Below are 12,200 nucleotides of genomic sequence, written 5' to 3'. Positions count from 1 at the left end.
AATCGATTCAAGACATCAAGGCAGCCACGACAGGGCAACTAAAGACACTCACGAAAGAGGACTTCCAGAAGTTCTTCAGAAAGTGGCAAGAATGATGGGATACGTGTGTTCAAAGCAAGGAGGAGTGTTTTGAGGGGGGTTAATGGCAATGTGTCTTTTACTGTCATAAATTCTTTTTAAATTTAAACTTTCACTGTATTTTTTTTATCACACCTCATATATCCACAGCAACTGAAGCCCACAGAGGTTGAAAGAAGCTGCCCATGGAATGCAGATTGGTGCAGCCACTATGGAAGGCAGTGTGGTGGTTCCTCAAAAAATTAAGAATAGAATTACCATATGATCCAGCAATCCCTCTCCTGGGTATCTACCAAAAAAACCTGAAAACATTTATCTGTAAAGATATATATGCATATATATATATATATATATATATATATATATATATATATGCCCCTCTGTTCATTGCAGCTTTATTTACGGTGGCCAAAACATGGAAGCAACCAGAGTATCCATCGATAGATGATTGGATAAAGAAGATGTGGTACATATATACAATGAAATACTATTCTGCCATAAGAAAAGATGAAACAGTTCCATTTTCAAAAACGTGGATGGATCTTCAGATTATTATGCTAAGCAAAGTAAGTCAGACAGAAAAAGTAGAGAACCATATGATTTCACAGATATGTGATATATAAAACTGAAAACAAAAAGGAACAAGGCAAACAAATGAAGAAACAAACACTCATAGACACAGACAATAGATTAGTGGTTACCAGAGGGTAAGGGGGCTGGGGGTGGTAGATGAGGTTAAAAGGGGTCAAATAGATGTTGATGGAAGGAGAACTGACTCTGGGTGGTGAACACACAATGTGATATATAGATGATGTATTACAGAATTGTACACCTGAAACCTATCTAATTTTACTAACAATTGTCACCCCAATAAACTTTAATTTTTTAAAAAAGAAGCTGCCCCCTCCCCCATCCACTCTCACCTAATAACCTAGCAGCTTGACTCAGTGCTTCTGGGGTCTGCCACTCCCGACTTCTCCTCCCGTCTGCCATTAGTCATTTGCAATGAAGCCAGTGCCAACTGTGCAAAGCCCAGATCATGTCCTTTGTCCTTCCCTTGCCTAAGACCACTCTGTGGTATTCTGTTCCTCTCAGGATAGAGTCCACACCCCTGTACTTGGCAAGGCTCTACGGTACAGCTCACACCCAGCCTCACAGGTCCCCACACCTGAACGCTCTGGGGCTGGTGAAACTAAGCAGCTCTCAGAACTCACTGCGTCACTTGTCTTCGGCCTTGCTCATACTGTGCTTAAGACTTCGTTCCTACCTTCTTGGCTTCTGCTTGTCCTGCAGCTTCCCTCATTGTCATTTTTCTCTAGAAAGGCTCCTGGAGCCTCCCGAGCCTCGGTTTTGTGGCATTGCTCTGCCCTCCCAGACTACCCTGCCCTTCTTTAGGCAGTGCCTACCGCACTGTGCCCATCAGATCCCACTACCTTGCTAGTGCCCGTAGAGTGGCACGCAATGATAGCTTTAAAGACAAGTGGAGTCACGCAAGCCCAAGCTGGGATGTGAATTTAAGCCTAGAGATTCCCTAATTCATGAGCCCTTTTTGCTGTCCCAAGATGCTTTTCGGTCGGGCAGAATTCCAAGTAGGCAGGTGAGACGTGGAAGATTATCCCAGTAAGGGGGGAGAAGCAAGAGTCCCTTGAGAGGCAAGCTTTGAAATCACAGGTGAAGAAGCTGTGTTTGCAGGATAGGAGGAGAGCTGCTGGCTGGGGTGCCCCCGTGCAGAGGACATGTAGACATCCAGGTTAGAATATTAGATGCCAGGCTGAGCTCTTTGATCCGAGAAAAATAATCATGAAATTTACATTCCGGGGAGATTAATTTGGGGATGGATCAAAGTATGATTTCCAATGAGAGACTGAAGGCTGGCTAAGAAGCCCATGGGAAGTGACGACACCTGCTGAGAACTTACTTTCTTTATACAAGGATGGAGCAGGTGGACCAGCTCCACCGCTTTCTTGGGCATACGAATGGCCGCCTCATGACCTCAGTTTTCTCATTTGTTAAATGGAAATGATAATAATGGTAACCATCTCATAGGGTTGTAGTGAGGATTCTGTGAGATAATAGCTTGGTGCCTGGCTGGCCCACGAAAAGGCTCTGGAGCCTCAATTACTATCACACGTGGAAGAGGTAGGCTGGCCTGCTCTGACTCGAAGTTCCTCCTGTACCAGCCCATGGCAAACTGGGGCTAGAGGAGCGAAACTCAAGAGACCCTGGGAGAGGGAAAGTGAAATTCATGGCCCAATGAGTGAATGGCAGTGAAAGCCAAAAGTGAAATAAACGTCAAAACGATTGAACACTGAGAACTGAAATGCTAACCCTTTGTGGTCTCTGTGCTCCCCTGGGTGTTAGCAGGATGTCTGAGGAAACTGCCCTTTTATTTCACACAGGCTTTTTTTTTTTTTGGTAGTTGTTTGTTTTGCTTTCCACTTAAAGTAAGGAGTTTTCTTTTTACAAAGATCCTTTTATTCTAAATCAAGCTCTGAACAGAGGTGTCACTACCATAGGGGCCGGAAACAGATACCACACAGGTGCTCAGCTGGGCTTAAAGGCTCTGCTCGGTTTCACGAACCGGGGAATCTGAGACAGCCAGGGCCATGGCCAGGAAAGATGTCAGGTGCTCAACCTCGTGTGAGGTCATCACCCCCAAAAAACTCCCAGAAAACTCACAGAGCTCTGAGACAGGAAGAAGCTGACGTCAACTTCTGTTTGGGGGACTTCAAGCAAAACTCTTAGAAACGATTCCTTTGCTCTTTACTTGGTAACATAATAAACTGATCTTTGCTGAGGAAATGGACCAGTTTGTTCCAAAGAGCTGAGTACACTAAACAAAAAAACTTTTTTTTTAAAGAAACACCGTTGCTTTGTTTTTAAGCACATACTAACATAAACCGGACTGATTAGGTTCCTTTCATTCCTTCCTTGGAGAGGAATGTCCTCCTTGGACGGTAGGATGGGGCAATGGTTCGCACGCAGCTGCAGCCAGGGATGTGGCAGTTGGTCAGCACTGTTTGTAAATGGCACTTCTTCTGAACTACTGGGGAGCTAGGAGCCACCCCACCATTTGTTCTTAAAGGCCTGTAACTACTCCCACCTGAAATGTTCCTATTTCCCTGTAAAGGAATTTCTGGAGCCAAAGAAAGCTTCTGCACATCCTCTGTCTATAGTATTCTAAATTCAAAATTAACGGTGTTTGATTTTAATGATTTCTGTAATTAACAATGACCAGACAATGCCCTCAGCCTTCCTTTCTGTCCCAAATGTTAGCATCAACATGAGGCAGTTATTGACCTAAGATGTTGGACTGGCAGTAACAATGAACATCTATCTGTGTGTTCCATCCACTCTTTCTTTACCCTTGTGCCTTAGATTTTGCGCCGTGATTCATTGTCGGTGCGATGTTCTCTCCTGCTGCGTGGTGAGCTCCAGGAGACCCGGTACTGAGCTGCAGTGTCTCTAACCCTATACCTGACACATAGTTGCTGAATGAATAAGTAAACAAAGCAAGGAACAAACAATTGGAAGTCCTGCTACCATCAAGCCTGTCCCCTCCTCGCTCCCACCCATCCTGTGTGTTGATGTTGATTCGACCTTGACGGCAATGTTTTCACTCTGAAAACCTTCACAGCAGAGGAAACTCCCCCATGTTGCCTTGTTGGCACCCACCTATCCATGCCTTTGTTTTTTATTGCTGAGAGCACAGAAAGCAGGAGGCTTCTGAAGGAGGTATCTATTTCGGTCCCAAACAGAAAAGAGTGGGTGATTCCGTGGGCAGAGATGGCAATTCCTGAACATGGTGCGGTTGACTCATGCCCGGAGGTGCTCAGAATTTCCTCTGTTTTGTGGGCGGCTGGGCCAGACTTAGCCCGACTAAAGTGCTTTCTTTGAAGTACAAATGCAAGAAAGACATCCCAAGCTGCTCTTGGGGGGTGGGTAGAGGGAGCAGTGGAAGGGAACAGCAAAAGTCAGAGAAGTTAAGACTCCGAGGACTCAATGGGCTGTAAGAGGTCAATCCCTCAAGTGGACTGAGGGACAGGTCCTTGGCTTCTGGGTTTGGATTCTACAGGCAAAGGCACATTAATTCATGCATGACCCCCGGAGCAGTGGGACATACCCCATCGCATACTTCATTTTTTTAAAGTTAAAAATAAATTTCTTTATTAATACAGCACATATCTTTGACCTTTAGCAGCAGTTTAGGAGAATAGTCAAGAAAGCAGGCTCTGGAATGAAGACTCAGATCCTAGTTGTTTTACATTCGGCAACTTATTTAACCTCTGTGAGGCTCAGTTTGCTAGCTGTAAAATGGGGATATTCATAAGGCCTGCCTTCTTTTGAGGATCAACTGAAGTACCACTATGTTTTCACATAATACCTGAAAGATAGCACATAGGCTATCAATATTCGCTCGTGTTATTATCATTACAATTGAAAATGTTTCTTGGAACAGGGTGACTGCTAATTAAGCCTGAAAGGAAAAATCTGGTATTGGTATCAGTACTCATGCATGGGCTTGCCTTAACCAGCCGTCTGTTTTCCCGTTCCCAGCTTTGCTCTCCAGTTCACCTTTCTCTGTCACTACGGATGATCCAGAAACGAATCAATGTTCCATGCTGTTTAGTGAAAGGAGCAAATTGCCTCCTTAGAACTTCCTTTTCATTATTTAGAAACGCGCTGCTTTTTCTTCTTCTTTTTTTTTTTTTTTGGTGGGGGAACTGCTCCTGCTCTGACACCAGCCTGTTCTTTCACTGCGTCTGGAATGAGGGGTGACAGGACCCCTTGGAAGGGGAGGAAGAAGCCCAGAGAGCACGTCTGGCTAACCAGACCCTCTCCTTCCACAGTGGAGCAGGACTGCCCGTGGCACAGGCTTCTAATCAGCACCTTACTCCTTCCTTGCGTCTTCCTCCCAGCGTGGTGACCTGGTCACCCCCACCCATGCCACCCACTCCATGGCACCTTAGTTTCCTCCTGTAGGCAGGATGCCTGGTGCTGGGCTGCAGGCAGAGTTGCTGATCAAAAGCTCCACGAATTGGGTGGGTGGTGGGGGTATAGGCTGTCAGGATGGAGCCCCGGAATTCTAGTCCCTGGCATGCTGGTTATCTGGGGCTGGGTCAGGGGCAAATTTGGATGTGGGGAAATAAGCCCTTGGACTTCTTGACTGTTACCCAGGGATGTCATGTGGCCCTGGTGACACTGATCCAGTGATCTAGTGTGTGAATGAAGTCTACCAGGCCCCACTGATGTGTGTAAACGCTAGAGGATTAAAGTGAGGTGAGGATCACTCAGGTGCTTTTTCTATGAGCAAAAATATTTGTTTTTTAAATCAGAGAATCACTAGCTATTGGAGCCTCATTTTGCTCAGCACACACACACACACACACACACACACAGATAGATAGATAGATAGATAGATAGATAGATAGATAGATAGATAGATAGATATCCAATTTGCATCCCCAGAGAATCTGAACCAATTGGTCTTAATCAGCCTTGGGCAGGGCTAGGACATCATGTGTTAAAGCATCCCACATGTATACTTAGTATGCAGTTGATGCTGGGAACCACCACTCTAAATACATTCCCTGGTGGGACATGTGTTTTCCTATGGCTGGAAGCAAATCCCAGAGTAACCCCAGAACAAGTCAAACAGCCAAAAACTATCTGAATAAGCTTAGAGTGGAAAATACCTAAAATATCTAGAGACGATTATATTACTGTTTTCCCCTAAATGGGTGATTTATTCGAAGGACTGGTGGGGAGATTCAGTGATGGGTTGTTGACTCATGGCAAACACTATTGGCTTCTCTTGTCAGTTTTCAAGATAAGAGCTGCTCAGCAGATGTTTCATCTCCATTGTTAACCCAAAAGTGGTTTGAGGGCAAGGCCTGTAACCTTTCTCATCTTGGTAATCTGATGCATGAGAGGATGGTGGGAGCATATCACTGAGAGTCAATGTAAAGACATTCAGGGAATATTGGACTGGAATTTAAGAGGTCTGGATTCTAGTCCTGGCTTTACCACTTTCCTTGCTTGGCCAGTGTCCTTGGTTTGTCATTGGTACCCTTTTGCTTGCTATCTTCCCTAGCAAGGTTGCCTTTGCCAAGCCAAGTACAGCTCCCTTACCAGGGAGGGTAACTTCCTGTGTCTCATTCTCTCTGTTCATGAGTATAGGTGTTAAGATATCAAACAATGTAGCCAGAAGTCTTCCCAGGGTTCAAATGTTACCTTTTCAGTGGTTTCCCCTCACCCAGCCTCAGTCACCTTCCCACACAAATTCTCCTTCCTTTTATGCTTCTCACTGCTGCCCCAAATTTGGGGTTGGGGAGCAGACAGTGGGTTAAAGCCAAGAGTCTCTCCTGAAGCCAAGAATCTGCAATTACACGTGATCTGAGGGCTTTTGGATTTGAAAAATATGAAAATGACATATCCCTAATTTCATTTCCTGGGAGGGGAAGTAAAAACTAGAGGCTGAAAGGTGGCAGAAGAGAACCAGAATGGATAGGTTGAAAGAAGCCAGAATGCCACCCAGTCCATCTTCCCATCCAGCATATGCACCCCTCTACGTCATCCCTCAGCAATGGACAGACCGCCTCCATTTGAGCATTTTCAGGGATGAAGGGCTTATAACTTCTGGAAGCAATCAATTGAATTAAGATCCTCTTTCCTGTTCTCACAGGGAATGGCCTGGGATAAAGAGAAGAAAAACAGGTTCCCACTCATGGAAGACCTCTCCTGTGAGAAACAAGGAAGTGGTTTCAGGCAAAAATCCCTTAAATAAGGAACCAAACAAACCGCCTCACCAACAGTTAGTGGTGGGGTTTTCTTTGCTTTTTTTTTTTAGTATTAAGTTTGAATTTATTAATATTTGAGGCATTAAAAATTTGTAACATTTTTTGTTGATATTGTAGGGTCTTAACATGAGGAGTGACAGTTGTGGGTAGCCATTGAGTATTCAGGGTCACTACTTGGGACATATCTGATCCAGTATTTTGTAGGCAATAGGCTAATGTTTTGTTTTGGGGTTTTTTTTTGGATTTAATTAAATTATTTTTTATTATGAAATACACTTTTTTAGAATTAGTTTCAGCTGTACAACACAGTGCAATAGTTATACTTTTTACCCCTCGAAGTGACAACCCCCCTCCCCCAATCCGCCACCCCACTTCCCCCAATGTCATACCATACATATCTATTACAAATCCCTTGACTCCACTCCCACACTATACTCCACGTCCCATGACTATATATATATATATATGTAATATATATGTACATATACACACACACACACATATATATATATATATTCAATTATAGTTGACATACAATATTATACAACATCAGCTTCATCAGGTGTACAGTGCAGTGATCAAGCCTCTTCCCCATCCATGATGCAAGACATGTGACCACCTGACACCCTACAAAATATTCACAACATTATCAATTACATTCCTCGAACTGTCCCCCATGTCCCCATGGCAACACTGCAGCTGCATATTTATGCTGTCTCTCCCCCTCCCTCTCTCCCTCATCCCCACCCCCCCAACCAACAGCCATCAACTGCACCCCCACATCTCTGAGACCAGTTAGTGGTGTTTTTTGCCTTGACTCTCACAAGTGCAACAATTATAGAAGCAGTGGGTCATGCTCCATTGCTGTGGAGAGACTTGGAAATAACCTACAATGAGATGTCAGTTTTGGTACTTTGACACTCAAAGTTCTCTTACCCCTGACACTGTTGTGTATGTCTTCAGTTTGGAACTTTTTTTCATCCCAAAGTTCCCCGGCTTGAAAACACCTTTTAAGTAGAGCTGATTTTATTTCCTTTTCAGAATTATTGACATAGAGTGTTAGAACTTGAAGGGGGTCTCAAAATCATCGCTCACAGCCTTCTCATTTTACAGAGAGAAACGGGCCCAGGAAGGTATAGAAACTTGTCAAAAGCCATGCCCACCACATGTCTTCTCTTGAGTCCTCCAACAATGTTTGTTAGGAGGTGCCTTAGCCCTCTCTCCCTGCAAAGCTCAATTTCCCCCCCAATTCTTCTCTCCACTGACCTCAGGTGACAGGTCTCATTTCCTAATGGAACTCTGTTTATTTTTAAGGTTTCTACTGGTTAACGTGAAATTAACTTGAATGGCCACCATGTTGAGGGAAAGCCTGACTGAAGGGTGATATTATAGGAATGATTTCAACAAGAAATTACACAGAAGTATCCAGAACACTCAAGGCTGTAGCCAACAAAGTCTAAGAATGCTTCTCTTTGAGATGAGTGGAGTCAAATGGTGGGGCTGTAGAGCTCACCCACAGTTCTTTCCTACTATCTCTAACTGACCATTACTGAGGTCAGTTCTTCTGTACCTTGGTTTTCTCAGATCTAAAATGGAGCATATATGCAGGTGATAGGCAGCACTGCCTATTTAAGGCATGCGGTTTTAACGAAAGTAGCAACTGTTTTATGCAATACTCCCTATGCTTATCAAAGTCCTGTCTCTCCGGGGTCTATCTTGAAGATGAGCAAGGTAACATTGTCACCTTGTGTTAATAACATTTGGGGATCTAGAGAAATTGAATGATTAACTGTGAAGAGTTAAACTTTTTGTGTTTTAATGACAAATGTGAAGACGGGAAATTCCACTGTGGGCAGTAGTCTTTACAAGAAGGGATAATTAGACAGAAATATCATCTTAATGGGTTTCCACACTTTGTTTTTCTTTTCTTTTCGCGTGTGTGTGTGTGTGTGTGTGTGTGTGTGTTGAGTCTAGGGAATGAAGATTTGATATAGAATTCCTAGAACGAAAGAAAGATGATCAAGGCATAGATAAACTCTCAGAATTTCCACAATTCTAAGAAAGGTGCCTTCAATAACGTGCCATGTTGGTAACATGAGGAGAATTCTCTTTTTAATCACATCCCAGAACCTAGTAATATAGAGACCAAAAATACCCATGTTGATTAATACATCCCCTGTAACCCAGCACAATTTTAAATCATGGCTTTGGAAATTTTCAGAATGAAAATCTGCCTTATGAATCAGCTAGAAATTGCATCTGTTGACTGTCTGTTTCATTTCGTTACAGACCTGTCACCCCTGAGGAATAAAAAGACTCATGTGTTTTAGGACTTGGTTCTTGGAGGAAAAAGTCTGAGGCGAGATTATTTCTTACTCTGGGGTAGCTCCTAAACCATATGTTGATCCCAGAAACTCAACCCACTTCATTCTCTTTGACCACCAAGTTCTCACTGGCCTCTGGGTTAAACTGTTTCAAAAACTTCGTGACCTATGTCTGTGCACCTAAGCTGTCTCCACCCTGAGCTAGGGCCCACTCATAGAGTTCTGCCCCTGACTGCAGTGAAAAGAACAGAAAGAGCACAAGCCCTGAGACCTGGGTTTGAGCCCCCGCTCTGTCACTGCCTGTGTGACTTCTGAGTTATGGGTTCTTCCCTATCTAGTGGGTTTGTGACATCCACATAGTAGAGTCACTATGAAGATTAATGTTTTAACTTGTTATCCAAGACTTGGATCATTCATTTGACCTCATCCCACCTTTCCAGTCTTAATGGCTGATATGCTCACATCCCCATCCAGTGCTGGGGGCCCCAGCAGACCACTTGCTATTCCCTAATGCTTTTCTGTGTCTTTGCTCATAAGATCCTCCCTATCTGGAATCTCCACTTATGGAAATTTACTAGTCCCTCAGGGCTCTTCTTGCATGGCACCTTCATGAAACTTCCTATGATAGCCCCGTGTTCCCATAGATCTCATCACATTCTGACTTGTATTATTGTTGTTATATCTATGCCTTTCTCCCTCTTACTGGTTATAAATCTCCTAAGGATCAAGACTGTCTTGTTCATTTTTGTATTTCCTACAGTGCTGGAAAGGGCCATATTGGATAGATTTTTGGAGAACTGAGTGAATGAAAGAGACCTCATAATACTTCCACTAGCCCCCACTGCCACAAAGACCATTCATATCGTCATATAAGTCACCACTTGTTAGCAATAACACAAGTTTACTTGAAATGTGTTTCCCAGAGAAAGGGTGTGATTAATTGTAAAGACTTCTCTGACCTGGCTTGGACTGACCTCCCACTTGGCAAAGACCCTGCTGAAACAGATATCACATTATAAACTTTCCTAAAATCATGCCCAGTTTAGCTCCAAAATCAAGAAGTTCCTACACCGGGGTCACTTCACAGCCCAATTTAACTTGGTCACTTTTCCAAAATAGGCAAAACGACGCCTTCTATGCACCATCATGTTTCACTTTTTAACACACATCTTTCTGTGGCCAGTTAGCATTATTATATATCTAGAAATTAAGGATATGAAATTATAGGCTTTGCTATCTTATCTGTCTTCCTGGGTAAGCAAAGGAAGAAGTCATTAGAAAATTCACACTCAATTAGGAAGGGTGGTTTGAGGTAGAAGTTGGTGGTTTCTTATTTCTTTAAAAAAAAATCTGTGAAAAAACCCATTTGAAAGGATGAATGAAATTCAAAATTTGCATATATATATAAATATCACATACACATACATATAGTACATACATATATACACATAAGAACATAAGAAAAGGTAGTGTTCTGAAAGTGAGCATGCTTATATTTCCAAAATTTCTATAAAGTTGCACATATAAGAAGCTTCCTAGTTATTATTTGCTGAGGCAGTATAAAACAAAGTATACATTTTTGAAGCTAAACTCTTCTGAGATCTTAAATTATCCCAACGTTTCATATATGAGTTATTGGCAACTCAGGCTCATGTACCTGGTCTTAGAGTGGAAAACTAAACCCACTAGAAAACAAAAGGAAATTTCTTGAAGAATCTCTTCGTTAGTATTCTGTTAACATTCAAATGTCAGGCCACTCTATTCTTCCCAGAATAAACTGTCAAAGACTTTGAGTGACAGGAGAGCCCACCATTCTAAGCTCTCTGTATAGATCGGGCATAGTTGAGACATAAAATGGGACCCTGGTGGGTCATGGACAAGAGGTAGAACCCAGGATTCAACCTCCATCTCTGCACCTTCTACTTAGGTGCCCTCTGTGATTCTGTGGCTGGGGAGAGGTGACATCTGCTAGCTTTCCCAAGGTTTTGAGGGCACCTGGGACCCCTTACCTGTCATGCAGTCAGTTACCAAGAAGAGTGTGAAGAATCTCCACATCAGTAAGCTTGGCTCCATCTTCCTGGCTCCTGGGATAGGCTGCCTACTTAGGGGCAGTGAAGAGAAGGTCTTTTCTTCAGAGTGCTGGGTTTTCTGTCAGCCTCTTGTTAGCATTGTGCTGGGAGGATGGGGGTGAAAGGATCAATCCATTCGGGGTGTTGTTCCCGCTGGTCCCTGTCTCTCAACTTGCTTTCTGAAAACGTTGGGCTGATTTCTTCAGCCAGGAAATTGTGCCTAGCAGTCTCTTCTTTAGTCTCAAATATAGGAAGTGGTTTTAACCAAGTTCAATTGCTGAGAGGTGTGGGCTGGAGCGATTGATTGGGCTTCATTCTTTCTTCAGCTTCGACCAGAACAGGAAAGGGAGATTCCCCTGCAGTTGAAGGAAGGTGAGCAAGCACTTCTTGGCAGTGGTCTTATCTAGCATTCAATAAACTGCTGTCAGAGTGAAACTGAGATCCTCCCCCAGAGTTGCAGCTCCCTGAGGAGTCAGCAGCAGCCACACAAGGGGTGGGGGGGTGGGGGGAGGGTACAACCATGCCGAGAGTGTGGAAGAGCAGCCTCAGCCATACACGGCAATTTCCTAAAGCTGTCTGACCGGCAAGCCTTTAAAAAGTCTACTGAGTGTCAAGATGAGGTCTCCAATATTCAGATATTTGAAGAGGACAGCAGACTGATCCATACTCAGAATTTGTGAATAATCTCCCAAGATTGACAATTGGTACTAGCCATGGTCATTTCACCAGGATGACCTGGGTAGCTGAATGTGAGTTGTCACTTTATATGTTGCCTCCAGATTTGCTTTTCATTTAAAATATCATACTAAAAATGGGCTTTGGTTTTAAACTTTGGGCTTTTTGTTTTGCAGAATTACATTTTGTTTCCTTGTTTAATGACCAGAAAGCTATTTTCTGATGTTCACGAAATGGTTGGTTGTTTCACTATT

The 12,200-nt window shown here is 43.4% G+C and overlaps 1 protein-coding gene across 1 annotated transcript in view; it reads right to left on the bottom strand.

The window, feature by feature from the left end:
• Positions 1-11,654, bottom strand: part of IL2RA (interleukin 2 receptor subunit alpha) — a 50,529-nt gene extending 38,875 nt beyond the window's left edge. Inside the window, exon 1 of the mRNA XM_019644525.1 lies at positions 11,212-11,654. Within this exon, the coding sequence (XP_019500070.1) occupies positions 11,212-11,275 (64 nt within the window). The 5' untranslated portion in view covers positions 11,276-11,654. The remainder of the gene's footprint in view (positions 1-11,211) is intronic.
• Positions 11,655-12,200: the final 546 nt, after the last annotated feature.

The sequence above is a fragment of the Hipposideros armiger genome, unplaced genomic scaffold (assembly GCF_001890085.2).
Source record: "Hipposideros armiger isolate ML-2016 unplaced genomic scaffold, ASM189008v1 scaffold_88, whole genome shotgun sequence".
NCBI lineage: Eukaryota > Metazoa > Chordata > Mammalia > Chiroptera > Hipposideridae > Hipposideros > Hipposideros armiger.
This window is presented reverse-complemented; position numbering and strand designations above follow the sequence as displayed.